At 34.9% G+C, this 21,262-nt stretch overlaps 2 protein-coding genes across 3 annotated transcripts; one reads left to right on the top strand and one right to left on the bottom strand.

Annotated features, from left to right (window-relative positions):
• Positions 1-131: 131 nt before the first annotated feature.
• LOC110378748 (uncharacterized) lies at positions 132-5,572 on the top strand. 2 transcript variants are annotated; one of them, XM_049843668.2, is made up of 6 exons: positions 132-439; positions 1,108-1,260; positions 2,732-2,906; positions 3,239-3,435; positions 4,036-4,215; positions 4,426-5,572. In XM_049843668.2, the coding sequence occupies exons 2-6, from the start codon at positions 1,129-1,131 to the stop codon at positions 5,494-5,496; spliced, it is 1,755 nt and encodes a 584-aa protein (XP_049699625.2). In that variant the 5' UTR covers positions 132-439; positions 1,108-1,128; the 3' UTR covers positions 5,497-5,572. The 2 variants fall into 2 exon arrangements, with proteins under 2 accessions (XP_049699625.2, XP_049699624.2); XM_049843667.2 differs by having other exon boundaries at positions 133-572.
• A 310-nt stretch (positions 5,573-5,882) lies between these two features.
• LOC110378842 (glutaminyl-peptide cyclotransferase) lies at positions 5,883-20,424 on the bottom strand. Its single transcript, XM_021338256.3, has 5 exons — positions 20,143-20,424; positions 18,345-18,675; positions 16,069-16,301; positions 13,839-14,064; positions 5,883-9,591 (listed from the first exon to the last, which is right to left on the bottom strand). The coding sequence occupies exons 1-5, from the start codon at positions 20,230-20,232 to the stop codon at positions 9,437-9,439; spliced, it is 1,035 nt and encodes a 344-aa protein (XP_021193931.1). The 5' UTR covers positions 20,233-20,424; the 3' UTR covers positions 5,883-9,436.
• Between the last annotated feature and the right edge of the window lie 838 nt (positions 20,425-21,262).

Raw genomic sequence — 21,262 nt, 5'->3', positions numbered from 1 at the left:
TGAATGATGACGCACATTTTGTCTGATAAGACTTTGAATGATAAGGCTGTATACAAAAATCCCTTTGCTACCTACAATGGCGGGCAAGAAGAATCTTATTATGACGCTGTCAAAATATTACCCAACAAAATTAAGAAGTCATACGCAATGTCAGCAATTGCATTTATTTTGCGCTTAGATTTATGCATTTTAATTTATTGGTATTAAATAAAATGATTGTCCGATAGCAAGTTTACTGTGCGAATTCTCCTGTGTTTTAATGAATTAATTTGCATTTGTAGCCTAGTAATTAATAATGCAAAAAGAACTAAATTAGTCGTCCGTGTTGTTTCATTGTGTAAACAAGTGTTTCACGTTTTTATTTTAATAATCATTTTCCATGTTTTGGGATCATGTTTACCGTAGTAGACATATCATGCAGGAGTTTGAAGACATAGAGGTACACAAAACGAGTGTATCAGTATTTGTGGCCCTATTTTATTTAGAAATGCTTTATATTTTAATCATGACGCTGTCTATTTTAAATAGATTGAATCAAAACTTACCGTCGTAGACGTATATTTACAGTAGCTGTAAGTATGTTTCATTACAAAGTTAATATCAATTTTTTTCACCTTCAACTCTATCTCCGAATGAGGATTAAATACTTTTTATATGTTTACAAACCTTATGCCCAATACATAGCATACATAAACTTGATAACATTTCTGGAATGAAGAATATATAAGATTACAAGTTTCTGAGAATTCCAGCTATAACTTATGAGAGAAAAAATATATGAGAGGTACCTTAATTGCCAAGGTTTATCAATCCCACTTTGAATGCCATAAATAGATGTTAAGATCAATACATTTATTCTTAGTACCCACCCACTGGTTTTTCTAAAGGAGACTGTGTTCTTAGAAACCACTCTGAAAGACAGGTCTACTTTAGTTGATTTTATAAATATAAGGACCATGTTAAATACATAAAGAATTGAAATTGTGTGGCAAGAATAATCTGTATTCTTAATTTTTCAATATTAAACAAAGTTTCTGTAACGTTTACATATATTTTTTTTCACTGTGTTTTTAAGGAAAGTTTAATTTAACCTTGAATTTATTGCAGTTTAATCCACAATAAACCAAAATGATCCGAAGTCAGAATGTGGCAGACAGGCTATACCTCTCGCAGGGTGATGAAACCATTTTCATAGACAACTGTAAGATACCACAGCACCACATTGAAGGCATACGCTTCCTTTTCAAGCAGTTTAAACGGGTAAATACATAATTGTAAACTATTTATAGCGAATGTAAAGCATTATAGATTGTACATAAACATAATCTTTTTTTATCATATGACAGCCAATTAACAGGTATTCCGTTGTATAAAAAATTTGAAATGATATTAAGTCATAGCAAGTGAAACGGATCTATTTTATTGTTCTCCGAGTGAATTCACAAGGAATGCATTATTTATTATTAGTTATAGATAGTAGATAAATACTTTAGGGTATAATTTAGGCGGTCACCAAAAATATTTTTAAGACTCTAAGCTGAGGCAGCAAATAAAATAAACAACTCCAAAAAAAATAAATTGACTTTATTAAAAGGGCACTAAAGTATATAATATTATAATCCAAAAAAAATAAAATAACATCAGAAAAATCGCATATCTCGCACAAATATTATTTTTGGTTCCCAAAATGGATTAATGGTCACCAAATTCTATCCAACTAAAAGATTAATATTACTACCAAAAATCAAAGTTAGTGTCGAAAACGAATCGCTGGTGAGCGTGAAAACCATCTGCGCCTCAGCTCGCAGGCCGCCTCGCCCCTCCGCGCCTACGCGGTTTTGAATTGCACTCTAGGGGCAGGGCAGACAAGACTACGTGGAGTCGGTTTTGCAGCGATTCGTTTTCGACACTAACTTTGCAAGCCAAGCAAGCAAGCCGAAGCTGCGGTGGTGAGCGTGAAAACCATCTGCGACGATAAGCTCGCATGGGACCACCGGAGCCCTGCAGCGCCAGAGCCGTGACAGAAGCCATGCTTGCTGCATGTTGCGTGCTTACATTTTAAACGCACTGAGTTACACACAAATTCATATAACAATAAATAAGCGACGTACGTTTGGGAACCCTAGTATATTAATTGGTATTTGGGAAATATTCAAGCGATCGTTAGCTTTTTTAGTCTAACAAAAATGACCAAATTAGGAGTCATGGTATTACATAATTGGTAACATCTAAGTAGTGACAATATATAATATTTGGTCTAAAGTGTATTTTAAAGACGTACATATATTTTTTTAGTAGTCAATCATACGAAAAAATGGTTTTATCTAATAATATATTTGGAAACGTTATTTGGTGACCATTTATCCATTTTGGTAACCGTTTAGAATTTTTTTGGTAGTAAAATAGGTACTTTTTTGGGTGGTGTTTAAACACAAGCCAATACTTTAGTTTTTAGTATAAATAATTTATATGTTAATTAAGGCGCATTTATCGCATTGGGGTAACCTGTAATGGTAAATGTATGTAGATAAATAAATAAATAAATAAAAATAATATCACAGAAATTTTTAAAACAACTTCACACAACTACCTTCTTTTACGGCTAGAAAACCAGAAAAATATTTTGGGTGCCACTAGTGGAAGTTGGCCATTATACGCTATGGCCTGATCTCTATACAGTTATAAAAAATTTACACTAAGTCAATGAAAAATATTGTTTTTTGTATTACAGAGAAAAAGTGGCGTGATCATCAATGACCCGTTCAGCTTCGGCAGGAACATACAGATCATTTTGTTCCTGAAGGCGGTTCGCTCAATGCTGGATAAGCCGGTGCTGATACTGTGTCAGGAGGGCGATGAACAAGACTGGATGGATAGGTTCTACACGTGGTCTGATATTTATGATGGTAAGGGCTGATCTACAGGTTTATTCATTCCCTTGATAAATTTGTTTCAAAAGTCAACTTCTAGAAGGAAATTGCTTTTGGTTTTCACAAAAAAAAAAATTGGTAAAACATTTCATATTCATCCCAGAAGAATGCACCAGCATAAAATGTCCCTTATAGCTTACCTTTCTAATACTGATATTTTTTTTCAAATTTGTCCCATAGTTCCTGAGATTAGCACATTCTCTTCAGGTTTCGAATATTAACGTCCAATTAGGGACTTTGTCAGCCATAACGCCAGAGGTTGTCAAATAGATTTTGCCTATTAACATATAATCTCTATAACATTACAGAAGTGGTCCTAGAAACAAAAAACCCAATGATCAAGAACCATGTGATTATCAACACAATGATGAACTTACACCTGTTCTGTGGCCGCGAGTGGAGCATAGTCATAGTGGACGGAGACCGAGTCAACTCCCTCAACCCAGTGCTGAAGCTGCCGTTCAGAGCTGACTATAAGATCTGGAATACTGCTATTTGTATGAAAGTAAGTTGACGTTTTATTTATCACTAGCGACCCGCTCCGGCTTCGCACGGGATAAGGGTATTTCCCCACTATTCAATTTATGTTATTATACAGATAAACCTTCCTCTTTACTCACTCTACTTATTATAAAAAACCGCATGAAAATCGGTTGCGTAGTTTTGAAGATTTAAGCGTACAAACTGACATAAGGACAGAAAAAGCGACTTTGTTTTATTCAGTTTTATACTATGTAGTGATACTGCCCGCGGATTCAATCGCGTCCTAGGGGGACTTCTTCCTGTACCCAGTTAAAATATACCCTGTGTTACTCAAGGATAACTTAACTCAAAATACTGTGAAATTTTCTTTTTATAGTTGTTTCCCGCGGTTTCACCCGCGTCCCAAGAGCCTATGTTACTCTGGGGTAGTGTAGCTTCCCGACAGTGAAATAATTTTTCAATAGGAGCCTTCAATAATTCGAAGCTTTTGTGCTTGTGTGGGACTCTATTAGCGTGGACTGTTTTTTGAACAATTAAAGAGTATTGAACCATCATACAAGTATGCACATTTGTGTGATAATATATTTAGCTGTTAAATATTAATGTGAATTTGTGTTTACAGGATAACCTGGATAAGTTTACAGACATATTCAAATGGATATTCCCCCACGAGACATTTAATAAGAAATATTTCATCGCCGACCCCGACAATCCAGTTGATGTCATTGAAAAGTCCATACTCTTGGACTCGTTCCTAGAAGATATCGTTATAAGGAGAGATGACTTAAATTCTTCGTTTGAGGTAAGGTAGACCTCAAAAACAACCATGTGTAAGTTGACTTTAGAAAATTAATCTGTAGGTACATCTTTATCGTTTCGTGGACGATGAGATTTTCACTAAAGAATTTGCCGAAGAAGGTACAAAGCAAATTGGAATAATAAAATGGGATTGACCTTCAAAATAATATAGGAACACTAAAAAAATTCAATAATACCGTATTCTTCATTCCAGAAATACCAAAGAGATAAAGGACTGGTAGTGGCTCCTCCAAAGCCTGAGGTTACAATATTCCCCGTGAACCCCATCAGTACAGCCACAAACACCGCGACTACCAGTAGCGCCCCCTTCCCAACAGTCTCCAGGAAAAACAAGGATGCCACCGGAACCAAAATCAAACGATCCAAGAAAACCACCAACCCAGATACCAGTCTCATTCCGCAAGCTCAGCAGCTCAGCCCAGCTCAGCAGCTCAGCTCACCTCAGCAGCTCAGTTCGCCTCAGCAGCTCAGCTCACCTCAGCTCAGCAGTCCACCCCCTGTAGTTCCACATCCAGAGAATGACACTACAAAAGTTAACGAAATGTTCGACAGCAACGAAGACTTCAGTATCGAAAACTACAAAAGAAAATACAGCAAAGATAATAAAGACCCACCACCTATTGAAGTAATAGAGATAGACAACATGAGCAGTCAGAGTGATATGAAATTGTACTTCGAACCTGATTCACAACCAAAATGTACGCAGAAGCTTGAAGAAATGGATACCCTTGTGTTTGGTCACGATACCTTCATTAGTAAAGTAACAGATATATGCAAGAGTATGACTTCCGATAAGAAAGATACAGAACCTCATACAATTCTGACATGCAAACCCATTGGCGAACCGTCTTCCTGCAAACAAACAGACAAATGTACAAGTACTTCCAGAAAACCTTATGAAGGTAAAACAGAAAGTACAGAGAGAGAGAAAAAGAATGATAAACCCGTTGTAACACAATTTAAACCGAAATCACCGACGCTCGCAAGTATTGATAACACTAAGATGAATCTCGATGAACTGAAAAGAGAAGCTGAACTGAATGCTATGAGACAGAAAATGACAAATGTAACTATTACCAGTGTAAATAAGAATCAAGTAAAAATAAAACCGAATGAAGTAAATAAAGTTTGTGGAACCGCTACAAAGGTCTCAGGACAAGTCGCAAATAGTCTTAAACGTAATAACATTGAAGATAAAATGAAAGAATGTGAAGAGAAAGTGTCGAAGAAATTCAAAGGCTCCCTCTTAGATAGTCTGTTTTAAATGTGTGTGAGACTACGATAAGTTTGTGTTAGGCCGTAACAATAAATGTTTTTAAGAATCCGTATTTATCAATCAATGTGTTGTTTTATTCATACACCACGAAAGTTTGTGCTCAGCCGCTTTATTTTCAATAGTCTCCATTGAAGCCGATGCTAGTAAAACCGTCAGCAAAATAAGGCTGCTCTGGAGTACGTTTCGAAAGCGAGCGACTGCAATTGCCGACCGCACGTGCAGCGACTGCGTGAAATCGATCGATAATATCTGAAGGCGACTGTCGCATGTGGTTCTGCCCCATCAATGAAAATAATGCAGCTGAGGCAGTTTCAGTCAGCAGCTCCCATTCCAAACACTAGTTTGCAAACTTGCGATTTCATAAATAAAACAACTTTGTAAAACATCAACGTATTTATTTAATCTATGATTAAATAATTATCATTTGCAGTAAAATTTGTATACATACGTATCATATCACATCGATTCATAATTTGTATCGTTTTGTCACCAAAATGAAAATAAAACTTTAAAACAATTTAAATTCCTGGATTTTCTAGTAGGCGTTAACACTATATAGAAGACTATTTACTTTGAAGCTTAAAAGATAAATAAGAGAGGTAAGTAACTAAACTAGAAGTGAAAATAATATTTCAAGAAATATACATAATTGAACTTCAGTCCTAATGTATTGTTTACCAAAGCGTAGTTAACAATCTCGCGGAGACTTAATAATTATATTGATAAGTAGGTACTTTAGAGTTCAGACTAATTATATAGCCAGTTTGATATGACATTACATATAGCATAGATATGCCCAATGGCCAGTCTACTCAAATACCTACTGATCATAATCTCTTGAAAAGCGAGGTCATTGACCTCCGTAACTATGAACATCGAAGTTTGACCACAGACAACAGTTAGCGATATCTAAAAAACGTATACAAACATTTATCTTTCTGATTAGAGGTTACACTTTCGAGCACAAAAATTGGGTACATTTTTCGAACGAGTAAAATTGGTGACCTCTTATATTAAGTACATTTAAGCAAATATCGACTTTACACAAAAGCTTTAAAGTCTATTATGATGATTTCCTAAATACATATTTACATCAAGTAAAGCGAATAAAAATATGTTATTTTCGACACGATTTTATGATTAAATAATTGCAATTTTCCACAACCGTTGTAGGAACGTCATGTTTTTGCGGCCCTTTTGTAAAATATTATACTTAGCAGAAGTACTAAAATTGATTTTCAAAAATAAATAGTTTAACAAATATGTTAAAATATCTGTTTAGAAAAATATGTTCTTGCAAGTACATAATACATTTCTATAGGGGAACTATATTTTTTGTCACCAAAATTTATATTTGTCATCAAGTTGTATCACCTAATAAATAGATCTATCGCCACGAAATATTTTCGTTCTCAGATAAACAAAGGTGTTCCCAGGTATGAATTACCAAATTATTGTCAATATAATGTGTAAAATATGAGATGGATTACCAATAAAATTGTAGTGCATTACATGAATATAAACTTCGTTCTTATAATAATAGTTTTATTACTTAAATAATAGCTTAGTGCTCAGAATGGTAGATCTGTCACCAAATAAATCGATTAATCGATCCCTGACTGCGACTCCTTTTTATTTGTTATTTTGTCACCAATACAGTAGTTACATTTTATTACGTTCAGTTATTAAAATCATGTATTCGTTACCAATTTAATACATCAGTTTATAATTTTAATGAAAATATGCTCAAAGGGAAGAGCAAGGGAAGGGAGACAAATTGGCGCGTTTCGGGCCTCAAAGAATGGGTTGTAGGTTGGTTGTACGATGCGCTGCGCGGGCAGCGAGATGCAAGATTACGTTCATTGTTGTGGGTGCATTTTATTAGTCCCCCACCGGAAGCAAAAAATTTACTTATTGGCCAGAAAAGAAAAAGGGGGCGCCCTTCAAAATCCAAACCAGCGCTGATTATTCAGTGATTGATATTTTTAACAATAAATATTGATTATTTTGACTTTAATTAAGTGTTTTATTTACTATTCAGCTAGAAATTTAATTTAAATATATTTATACTACCTGTGGAAATTAAGACCCTTGGGGGAGGCACATGGCCAGTTAAGTAGTAGACTCTTTTGGTTCAAAGGATGATGACGACTACCCTACATTTTTAGACCTTCATGAAATTTTCTAGTGATATAATATATGATTTATTGGTGATCTCTTTAAATTAGTTTGCTTAAATACTATTAGGACAAACCTATTATAATACATACAAAACCAATTATTTGGTACTTGACCCCGTATCTCCATGATTTTCGGTAATTTATTGTGGAATTGATTTTATGTTGTTTGGTGATACATTTTGGTGACAAATCTACTATTTTGAGGGCAAACCCTATTATTTAAGAAACACAAAATGAATTAAATTGGTGACAGCTTAAATCATACCCTTTCTATAGCATCATAATTATAAAGAAATAAATTCATTTAAAAATACAATGAAAAAAGATTTGGAATGTACAAGTTGATTAAAATTTAAATAAGGCAAGACAAAATATGTGTAAAAGTATAAATTGTAAAATAATCCGAAAGTGTAAAAAATATTTAATTCATTTTTCGAGAAAATTATCGAGCATACATAACCAACAATATCGGTATAGAAAATAAATTGATTATTATTTTAAAGCTCTTATCGATTTTCAATATTCAAAACTGGAACTTCTAATTAAAATCCGAAACATAACAATTAATCATTTATAAAAATATAATCTCGCGGATCTCTCCTTACCCCCACTGATACCAAAGAATAGTTTCAGCAGTTTGGCACAAACGGCATACGTAGAACAATACGACGTTTTGTTAATATCACTTCGCGATTAAAATATATTTTTTATTAAATTTAAGTAATGAATTAATTAGTGTCAACTTAACTTATACATATTAAATTATATACACATAAAGGAATGTAGAGAGATAGAAAATTTTGGAATTCATTTTCATTTAAAGATATAAAATAAATAATTGCGAAATATTGAACACCGACAACTACACATAGATATATTCACTTATAATACCATCACTGACCTCTATATATAACACTGGACAGGCTGTTGTCAACGTGCTTTTGTGCCCGTTTGATAATCGCCATTTTGGCGCTGTTAGACGTAGCGAGTGTCCGTGGTACTAAAATTATTTTACAGTGAACCAATGAACAAACACTTCTCTCACAGCCTTTTGAAATTATACGTCAAAATTAGTTCTGTGGACACTCGCTTAGACGATATTGGCGCTTCAAATGGGCACAAAAAAAATGCTGTCAAACGTACGGAACAGCCTGTCCAGTGTTATATATAGAGGTCAGTGAATACCATGTAGGTTGTACCACGTGACGTCGAATGGTGCAATTCTATTGGTCGATATTTGGGTCGGAAAAATAAATCAAATGAAAATTGATTAATGGGACGTAGTTATGCAGAAACGTTCCAACCCACTGTAAGTTGAATTTGAGATATAAGCATTTACGCGTTTCAGTTGTATTCTTTTTTATTCTAACTAGTAAAGGTATATACTAGAGGTTTTATTGTTGAATTATATTGAGTTTAGATAACCATATGCTAAATTTTAGGCTGTTCAATCACAATAACTCGATTTCGGGTGACTTGTGGGTTGGAACGTTTCTGCATAACTACGTCTATGGTAGGTTGTATACAGTATACTAGACTCCTTTTATGATACCTTATATGTATATGTTTTTTACGCGTGTAAATATCTCGTTTGTGTGGAAGAGCCTTATTTCATTGTTTCAATACATTTGATATTTCATAAATTGTACGTAAACGCTTAAAGTTCATCTATCTATAAATACAATATTTCGTACCACGATTCCAGATTTACAATATTAGCTAAATATCTTGCCTGAGTAATATCGGCGCTACTTAGGCTGTATGTGAAGGTACTCGGCGACGAAAACTCGGAATATTTTGTTGAGATTCTCAATAGTTTTGAAGTCTAGTGCCGCCATATTGTCGCCTGGAGTGTGCCACACGGACGGGAACGGCGATGGTATTACGTGTAGGATATCCACATCTGAAACAATTGACGAATATACATTTATAACATATTTTATTACCACACTACTAGTAAGGTAAACTTGCGTGCAAAAAAATTACACACAGTTTTGGTGTGTGTGTGTGGGATCGGAACGTATGCCCAGAAATAGGATGCTGATGTCTGAAGCATAATTTGAACAATCTTTAGTTACCCAAATAATAACAAAATATTCAGTTTTCAACATATCATTAGTCTGAAAAAAAGACAAACAAAACGGCGACCATACCTATATGCATAATTTTTCAGCAAATTCACGTCTTAGCTAATTGCCAAACAAACATAGTCTGTAAGTATATTAGGGAGAAATTCACCCAGATCAGTTACAAATTAATGATCTTGTTTTATAGTTACATTTATCTATGTAATGGTGAGAGTATCACCTGAAACTTATTTCGTAATACAAGAAAGATAAAATTTGCCCGTGGTGCGGTTGAGGGTGTAAGATTTCAGCGATTTCGTGGCCGGCTACTGGACACTGCATGACACTGCGTCGCCGGATATTTTTGTGATATATGTAGTTTATTTTATACTGTTTACGTATTGAATTTTTAAATTGTAACTTTGTATTGAATTGTACATGAGCTCCATTGCTGGCAAGAAGTGATGCCGTTTGCAGAAAAAGTGAAGGTTTTACGACTATGAGAAAGAAATAACTTTTATCGTGACATTTAACACTGGTAAAATCATCGGCAAGGATAATGAGCCCTGACCTTCACCTGCGCAGAAGTGATTTATTGGTTTATTGCCATAGGTGTACAGTGCGCAAAGCGCTCCCCAGTCCCCACTCTTCCGCCTAGAGCTCATTATCCGTGCCGATAACTATACCTACTCAGCTGCATCCGATTAGACTGGACGCCATCCCTAACTTATGTAGTTGGAAAAAGGCTAGGCAGATGATGTTTCAACATTTTCGTTAATTAATCAAGTTCGTTCTAAGATTTGTTGCTGTTACTAATAGATATATATCTATCCTTGAAGTTCAGCATACTTCCTATCGATTCCACGCATGCGTAAGCACAAATAAGAAAATTTCCACCTCATTACTGGTATCATTTTATTGTTAAATGAAGCGTAGCAAAGAGGATTACTTTCTTGGTTTGTGTACTTTTAAAGGGAAAATTAACTATTTAATTAGAAATAAATCTTAGTAATTTTGCAATTGGCAAATAAATTTAAGAAAAACCTTTTATAGCGATGATTAAAGGCTGAATTATACATAATAAAACGTGTAATCTAATATTCGGAACATTTACATTTAAATAGAAGAATTGCTTGTCAGAACAATCTTCAGTTTAATCATCATATATCTATTCTATGTAATAAACAACAAATAGGATTTGACCTTGTCACGTGTCGCCTACTTTATAATACTGATCGTGCCATTTACTTTTCTCAGTGTTACTTTCAATGCCAATAAATACACCATACAATCTAATCTTAAAATAATAAAATACAATAAGTAATCATTTCATGGTTATGTAAATCTAATAAATATTTTATGGTAAATACAAATCATGCATGGTATGTATGTACCGTAACTACCTACTTATTATATCCTACTAAATGATTATGAGTTACCACGTGTTGATAAAAATACTTCGGCGAGATTTAATAACATGTACCTAGGTTATTTAAAGTTCCATGCATGTGGAATCCTTTACCTACATAAAAAAAAACATGCTTCAATAAACAATCATGAGTTAGGTACGAAAAAAAATTGCTGAGCTCAAGTACGTAATACCTAAAAATACGGTATTTATTTAGCAAAGATAATATTAATCATAAGCAAATTCAAACGTCATTTAAATGAGGAAACCTAGAAATCTATTTTTGATAATTCGACCATGAAATAATCGTTCGTTTGAAACTATACCGCGCATACCAATGAGCTGTAGGATTTTAGGACAGTCGCATGTAAATCAGATCACGTAGAAGTTAATGCAAAGTAAGAAAAATCCACCAAAAAGCTACATTTTATTTATATCTACGTGTTACGTTACTAACATAGCCATACTTTAGATTAGTTTAGATAAAACCCTTTAATAATTTATTTGTGTGATTTACACGACTTCAAATCCGAATAGGTACCTACATTTCTTACAAAGGAAACTTAAAAATAAAGAAAATATAAAAAAAGATAACATAAAAATTAAAAACAATAATGTGTGTTTCACTTTTTTTGCAATAAAGTGTAAAAAGTATTTAAGAGTAATTTATGTAAACCCGGTTATACGACCGCAATGCGATTTTTTTTCGAGTTTATTTACTCTTATTAGTAAAATTCATTGCATCATTCATTAATTTGCGAAGTTATTTTGATTTTACTCTGACGCCATCGATATTGGAAGTTTATCGGAAAAATATTTAAGTACCTACTTTAATATATGTCACTACCTATTTATTTGCACTATTGTTATCAATTTCGGGAAATTTTTGTTTAGTCGAAATTCGGTAACGGAATTGCTGATATGATAAAAGTCGTCAACAACAAACATGTGTGAAGTGTTTTACAGAATTCTGCGATTATGTAGGAAGGTAGGTTGTTATTTTTCATATTCGAGCTCATAATATCAGTATATTTAATATTTATGAGTCAGCAGATATAACACAAAATAACAGGCTTCCATGCTTTCCCTTAGGTGTCCAAGTCGGCTATCATACCATCAAACCACAAATAAATGATTTGAATTTGAATTCAAAATATAGCCTTAGAATTATCCATTAATTGTCCGTGAGTACATTTTTATAGGGCAAACAGGGTCAATATACGGCCACATGTCACCATTACATTTCATTACAGCCTGCAAGGGCTTCTAATTGCATTTGAGTATACTTATAACAAAAAAATTAAATCAATACAAAAATAGGCCAGCCATTTTCGAACTCACAAGACAGCCGCCAAAACCCCCTTTTCCCCTCCCTAAAAAACAATATGGCGCTAATATGATATGATTTGCACAAAACGAATTCCCTTGTTGCTCTCACAAGGGCGTATTATAGTACCGTAATGGCAGAACAGGAAAATCCTTTATTAAAAGCCAACTCTCCGTTCTGGGAGAATCACGTAGACCCACGATACGGGTGTTCGGGTATTTCCAATTGCAGAGATACTAAGAAAAGTGAACAAGACAGAATAAAAAGTTCTGCGAGATTAATAAATCTGTAGATAATTTCTTAGTAAGTTTTGTATCGAGGTTCCTGTTGCGTTAATTTATTATCCTCCTAGCTTTCTGTCGATGACGTTATATGTTAATAGGGTATTTTAGTCTAGATGAGAAAAAAATTAAAAGTGAATTACAATGATTGTTTAGAGGAAATGCAATCGGGAAATGTTAGTTTCACTTCGTAAGGTACATAAATATATTTTTTATTGCAGTTTAAAGTTTTTAGGTTTAGGTTTTTTTATCTGTCTTTGAACACTACGAAATGTCGCCGCCATGCTAATGACGTCATTACGGTAGTACACAAAAGTGTCAGTTAAAATTTTCAATACATAGGTATCAAAATATGTATTACTGACAGCTGTAGTAGCGTAATGACGTCATGACCAAAAAACAATCATGGCGTCCGTTGTGTGCCGCGTTTTCGCGAAATACGCGCGAAATTTGAAATTATGATAAAACAATTAATTTATATTCGTACATAACGTGAGAAAAAAAAATATTTTTAATTTTTTAGAGATATATTAAGACTAAAGAGTTTATTTAAGATATATTTCAAAAATGCATGTAATACCCTATTGATGAGACCTTACCATTAGTTGTCTCTCAGTATGTTACTATAGTAACGACACAAGTATTGTTTCGCTAAAAAGTCAGTATTGGTTGTTCATAGAACTGGAGAGAGTAATTTCCTCGAATATCATGCAAATAATCTAAGCCAAAGTTTTGTCGATGACGTCACTTAGCTACTATTTTGACGCAAACATCCCTATTACTTAACGCGTTCAATTGGCCAACCCGTCCCAAAGAAGTTTAATATAGATTGATGATTATATTCCAAAATATATCGTATTGTAACCGACTTCTTTACCACGAAAGCGGGTGAACCATACTAGTGTATGTAAATCTTCATGCACATTGACTTTCTTAGATTTAGCGATTCGGCAACTACTGAGGGCTCTTGAGCCTCGCGTACAAAGACAATGTACATGGCTGTATGGCTCACCGGCCTTTCTAAGATAAACCATCAGATTTTTTTTATAGCTAGAAAATAATACTCACTTCTCCTCATAAACGGTATATGATCGTCTTCAATAACAGCCCCAGAACTCCTGAGCCTGAAGTAGGTCTGTTCCACCTTCCCCCTAGAGTAGGCCTCGAACTGGTTCAGCTCAGCCAGTCTCTGTTCGGCGACAGCTAGACGGACGTACCACTTCTCTGTAGACTGGAAGTAGCTGAAGAATACTGGGTCGGGTGCGCCTAGTAGGTCGAGGAGGACTAGGACATCCTGTGGAGGAAGGAGACTTTTAAAACACGTGACACTCTTTCTTGCGCAGTTGGGCAAAGAGAAACGAAGAAATAGAAAAACAGTGATACCATCTTAGGTAGTTACAAAAGCATTAGGCATCTGTACGAGAAAACTTCTAAAACCCTAAACGTTGCAAAATAGGCAGCGAGATTTTCGCGTTTATGATTGACATTTTGATAAGATTTATTTGCAGTATATTAGGGAATATTTTTTTTTGAAACAGGATAGTTTTCAGGAGGAGGTACAAATGAGACTATCAGATAAGCGAACAACATGCCATGCAACGCACATCAGAGCCATTTATAAAATTAGTGTAGGCAGATTTTCCTTGTACCGAATTATTAATCTTAAATGTAATTTTGTTCGTTTGATACCTAAATATCAAAGAAACGAACAAAATTACATTTAAAAACAAATTCCACCGAAACATAATTAAACAAAAGAACAACTATTCTTAAACTCGTTTAACCTAGAAAGTTCTTAAAAAAAAAAAAAAGTCTTTAATTAAATAAAGGACCTCTTTACAGATCGTCTTCCCCGTTCATTAGGGTGGGAAAGTACGCGGGTTAAATATCAAGTGGGGAACTGTGAAAGGGCTTTATATTTCCTCGACGATACGAGGTTGACGAGATAAGTAGATTTGGAGATAAGACTGTATGCTGAAGTGGATGTATTACATGATGATGAAGGTTATGTAATTCATAAAACTCGTGAATTTTGTTGATAAGATCTCAATAAATCCCATCTGTATTGTACTAATATTATAAAGCTGAAGTTTGTTTTATTGCTTGATCGTTGTAATCTCAGGAATTGGTTTCAAATTATTTCAGTTTTGGGTAGGTAGATTTATCGAGGAAGGCCAACGACTGCATTTTATCAGGGTGCGTGGACGCGGGTTAAACCACTGGCGGAAGCTAGCCTTTTTATATATTGAAGTCTGTATTTGCAAGCTCATATGCCAATTTCCGTAAATGGAATATATTCCATGCACGAAAATTCTCGTAAAACATATTCGGCGAAACATGTTCATAGTTCGCTGTCAATTTCGAATTCAATTCCAAAAAGTTAGTTGAAACCTCAAACTTTTTGAATACACCTTAATTGCATTCGTCAACATTCAACTCAACTAGGAACGGTAGCTGTATCTGGTATCTGAATTGAATTCATGACGAATTTCAGATAACTTTGTGACGAATGGATTTTGAGATACCAGATGTCCATTGGACAGGTAGGTATTAAAAGAGTTATGTACTTATCTTGTCAATTTCACACATGTGAGAAAGAGATTTTTATTGTGATTCTTATTTTTCGGTAACTTCGATATATTTTATAATGAAGACCACAATCAAACAATGCTTTTTAATTTCATATCTTTCTTAGACACGATATAAAAAGTTAATTGTAAATAATCCTGTATCTATGACACGTAGAGCACACAACACGAAGGTCAGGCTATCGTTATTTTTTTTATTGTTCAGACACATTTAAAATGATAGGCCATGAACTGTAAGTATGAATGACACAACTCTTGATAAAAGGCGCCTGCTTTCAAATTATTTACTTACAACTTTATTTAATTGAGCATTTCTCATAGTTAATTAACTTATGATACCTATTGTTCGCCAAGTTCATTGTCTGTGAGAGTTTATTTAGCTCAAAAATGTATCATAATTACGATGTTAACTTTGATGTATTTTACTGAGGATCGCTCTCTAATAAAATTGTGGTATACATTTGACGATCGTCGAGTATTTACATAGAGATCTCTATTCGAACGACACAAAATCGACATTATAAACAACCTAGTTCAAATCACGAGTCATTTTTGTTTTATTTTAGGCCTATAAAGGCTCTTTATCAAATAGGAAAGGAAACAACCCACAGGTAATAATATCACCCAGACAGAATATACGGGCTCTAAACTACTATTGGAAAATTATCAGTCACTAAACGTGGGAAAACCCAACAAAAACTAGAACTCACCATTCTCTGCAGTTCATTCGCTCCATCTTTATACTCCGTCCCGTGCCATTTCTTGGCCAGATGGCGGGCCCCATAGATGGAGTCGTTGGGCCCCCATTGCCTGAAAGCCTCTTCTCCGTCGAAGAATATGAACATGAGACTTAGACGGTTGTTCTTGAGGGGATCCAATTGGGCAGACATCACTTTGGCCAGGTTTATCATCATGGCGCACGGTACTGCTGAATCCGTTGCACCTAGAATTGAGGAGCAGGTTAATATGCTTTTTTTTTTATGGTCTAAGTTTTGGCGATGTCAAGGGTTGGGTGTAAGTACCTATGTATAGGGTTTAAAAAGGGTACCTAATGGCTGGAATACTGGCATACACATGATTTTTTGTACGTACTTTTTGCCCCCATTTGTGATGAGTCAATGAATGTCATTTTCTTTCATTCTTTCTTACTCTTTTAAGAAAATATAGAGATAATAATTAAGAGTACATATTATGTAAAAGATAATAAAAGCCAATGAACTTTGATGTGATGTGTGAATGTTTGAGTATTGCCTTGACCAATTTACAGTCATTGCTTGCATCTTTCCTAGTCCAGCCTTTCTTTGCCAAACAGATTAAATCAGTGTCTTAACCGATTTTATTATTTTTCATATTGATCGCGAATCTATTACACAGAAGAGAATGGGAATATTTCCCTCGTGATTGATAGCCAAACAGCGGCTATCCCACGAGACCACCGTTTGAGGTCACGAGAAAATCATACACCGATACATGTCCAGAATACTTATAGATGAATATTACTGTATGGCATACAATGCAATGATTTCATCATTAGTGATTCAGAAAATTATTTAAAAACAGTTTGCTACCTACCACAATACTTGGTCATGTTATAAATACGAAAGGAAGTGTGAAAAACCGTCAGACTACTGAATAGATTTAGATGGATACACGGACAGTCTAGATCCCATGATAGGCTGAATAAAAGCTACTTTTTACCCCGTTACGGCGAGTGGTTTCCCGGGACGTGGAAGACTTAAAACGCGGGGAATACCTAGTTTGATAAAACAATCAGAAATCTACTTTGACCCCGAAAGTCATGCCGATATGTGTTAGCTAACAGTTAGCTTATTACGGGCTACGGCAGTTTAATCAACGTTATTGTTATTGCCATCAAGAACAGCCCCGGGCCCCGAGGCCTTCATTAGATAAATTAATACGGTGAACTGCCGAAAGACCACACCATTCTTTGGAAGATATATTGTTTCATATGTCAAACTAGTTGTTCCCCGCAGTTTCACCCGCGTACTGTTTGAACTACTTGGCGCACGCAGATTAAACGAAGCCTATAGCTTTCCTTGATAAATGGGCTATCTAACATTAGCGCATGCAAACAGTTCAGCTCAGGTTTTTATTAGTTTAGATTCATCAAGCACACCTTTCTTTCCATTTTAGAATGCTAATTAGAGTTACTGTGTCTACTATCTACCTATGTTGTTCTAATGTAAAGTAATTCTCACGGACAGTTAAATATGTAAAGTATGTATCTCTTCTTTGTCTGTCGATGAAACACGATGCACCAGTCTGCCAATTCCGTTGCTTATAAGTGGACATCAAGTTATCATGTTTCTTTGTTTCAACACGCTAATCTTAGTAACTACCGAGCCGAAGGCTACTTTTTATCCGGGTGCGCAGAGTAGTTCCCACGGGACGCAAACCAGGGGAGCAGATTTGTCCAGAAGACAAAGCGTATAGGTATGTGTGGGTGATGCCTTTTACTGAAATTATCAAGGTCTTTGAGACCCGCATTATCAATATGTTTACCAGCTTTTTCTCGGAACTTAGAGAGGATATGGAGTAACCGAGTAAATCTAATTCAAATGGGGCATAAAAAAGTGCCTTTGTCATGTAGTTCGTAGAAAATAAGTCGGAAGAGCAAATGTTTTTGGGTTATTTGGGATTGAATTTAGTCTGCCAGTCGGTGCTTTAGTTGAAAAGATCTAATTTACATCACCCAACAATGATGTGGCTTTTCAAGGCTAATATGTACTTCACGAAATTGCTTAGGTAGGTACATGGTAAATACAGTTCGCGACAGATAACTTTGCTTTTCTGAAGTTAGCCATTTGACTCCCTCCTCACGCTTAGTCGCCAACTTCGGACAAGCAAAAACAAATGGCTAACTTCAGTGACCCAAAGATATTTAGTGCAAACTGTGCAAAAATTACCCATTGCACACAACACACAAAAACTTGGTCTTAACACTATAAAGAAAGAACAAACTTACCAACAAACACATGTTCCCTCATATACTTGCTGTCATAATGGCAAGCAAGGACCAAAAACCGTTCAGCATCAGGGTTCAACTTGGCGATAATGTTCTTGAAGTTCAAGGTCCCGAAGACAGGAGTTGTATCTGAGAAGACATTTTCCGTAACATCCCAGCCTAAATCCCTCATTTGTTGGGTTATATAGTTGCCGACCTTGTCATGGTTTGGTGTGCCAACTACTCTTGGTACCAGGATCTCGTCTAGGACTTGTCTGAAATGTGTCATATCAGATAGTGCTGCTAAGTCTCTCACATTCTGGTCGGTCAGTTCTTGCGCTTCATGGATATTCTGTAAAAGTAATAAGTATTATGGATCCTGATAAAAACATACTTCTTCGTTGCTCTTTAACACTAACTACTGAATGGGTTTTGGTGGTAGGTAGTTAATAAGGATACAAAATTATGACGAAGTAGGCCCAAAGAAATGGGTGGTAGAAGCTAGGAACTCCTTAAAATACTAGGCAGATTAGATGATACTTCAGTGATAAGTTAATGAAATATTTATCCATATAGTTAAAGCAATTACCATGTATTTTTAATCTAATCTAATCAAGGGTCTGTTTCGTTTGCATAAATTAGTTAATGTATTAATAGATTAGATATATGTAATGACAAAATTGTGTAGTTTGAAGTTATGGTACCTATTATGTTTGTTTTGGTTGCTTCAGAAAGTTATAGATTGTGTAGTGTTGTATGCACATAAAAACTAAAGCAGACACTGTGGCAGGTTAAAATAATGACTGGTGTTGATGTGTTTTAGGGAAAATAACAGAATTATGTATTTTAGGTACATAACTAACCATAATATTGATAAGTAAATTCAAGGATACATTTCCATATCGTTACTAATATTATAAAGAGGAAAAATTTGATTTTTGTTTGTAATGGATATACTGAAAATCTACTGGACTGATTTTTAAACATTCTTATACCATTAGAAAGCTATGTTTTCTGTGAATAACATTATATTTTATCCCAATAAGGGCAGTATTTCCCACAGAATGCGGGTGAAACTGCGGGAGAACAGCTAGTATGGTATATAAAAGTGGAAACTTTTCATTAATATCTAACCACACACACAAGCTTTAATAAAGGAAAATACTGTAAAAATGGAATCCTATAGTCTAGAAGATAAAGTTTAAAACAGCCAGCATTTTTTAAGTCTTGTAACTACAACCTCTTACTCTTAAAAACAATACTGTGTTATCATACCAACCTCTGCAAAACCTCTTTAAGCAGAGGAAACAAAAGAAAGGAGAATGTACACAATAGGACCTAATGAGATCACATTCTTATTTTAATCAGTAAATTAAAACAAAACTAAAAGTAAAACAGAATTATTTGAAGGCCATATGGGTGAATCATGTTTTTTACTAATTAAATAAAAATGGGAGCTATATAAATTATTTCTTACCGGAGGAATAGTAATTGTCTATAAATAAAAATACAAAACTGGTTATTCAACTTGCTTTGTTAAATAAAACCCACAAAAAGTTATTTTGGTATAGAAAAATATATTTTAAAATATTATCAACCAAGTTTCTTACTACTTTCTTATCTTTTCAGACCAACATAGATTTAGTTGCCATTTCATACACGATTATGAACACTTTAATTAGACAATAGGTCAAAAAGTTGAGATGGATTTATCAAAACTTTTCTACTTGAAAACTTCGTCAAAACTTCGTGACACGTATAAAATACACTAAAGTTATTTTAAACAATGACAAAATTATGTATAAATGTTAATACTAACCTTTTCCTCGTAAAACTTTAGTCGTTTTTTCGTGTTTACAGATGCAAAACATAATATCACAACAACCAAATTGAGTAATGATTTAAACATATTTGATGATTTTTATTAACTGACAGGCTGTTATTTATAACTTTTGAAACATATGTACAGATTTCCTATAATACTGTAACACACGTTCGGCCACTTCACACAATATCACTGATAAAACTAGGTTTTACGAAACTTGTTTCGAGTTTCGACAACCTTTCACCTCTCGTCCACAACTGATTTTGACAGTTGGTGTTAGGGTGGCAATGTCGGAGTAATATTGCCCCTATCTTCCATTAAAAAAACACATGATATTTTTTGTTTTACTCGCGAAGCCGCTTCCATTATACAAAATTATAATACCATAAAATAGATAATCTAATGACCAACACCTTATTAACACGGTTAAATTGGACACGAAAGAAATAATTGAACTGCAATCAACAACAAAAAATTCCACATGATAGGGGAAAATTATTTTGTTAACAACACTTTTTGTCAAAGATTTTGATATTCCCAGCAGAAGCGCTAGTCTATTAATATCTGAGTTTTTTACCTTCGGTTTTTTACTTACCTCTATAAAACGCTGTCTTAAACTGTAATCTATATTTATACTTATCTTAAGTGAGGGAATATCCAGTTATTTGTTTTTGTGACCTCATGTCATTCATCATTACTACCTACACTAAGGCGATTATCACACTGCCCCGCATGATGCAGCGTAGTGCGTGGATGCGTTTTTTTCCGTTGTATGGAAATATCTCCGTTTGTATGGAAAACACGCATAGTCCAACACACTGAAAATGCATCCACGCGCGTTCATGCAGATCACGCACATACATGCGGAGAAACACGCACCTCCGCGCGTAGGTGCGGGGCGAGACGCATGGTATGGCACACTGATCCCGCAGTGCCGCGCGTGATTTTGAATGGGCGTGACGTGTTTATTTGAAAATGGAAGTCGCCGTGCGTGAATTTACAAAACGCACCTACGCGCGTGAGTGCGTGAAAAACCCGCACGATGATGCAGATCTGCACTCCCGCAGGAACGCGCGTAGGTGCGTCGACACGCAAGATGCAGCGTGATGCGGGG

Source organism: Helicoverpa armigera, chromosome 2, assembly GCF_030705265.1.
Source record: "Helicoverpa armigera isolate CAAS_96S chromosome 2, ASM3070526v1, whole genome shotgun sequence".
In the NCBI taxonomy this organism is placed as follows: Eukaryota; Metazoa; Arthropoda; class Insecta; order Lepidoptera; family Noctuidae; genus Helicoverpa; species Helicoverpa armigera.
This window is presented reverse-complemented; position numbering and strand designations above follow the sequence as displayed.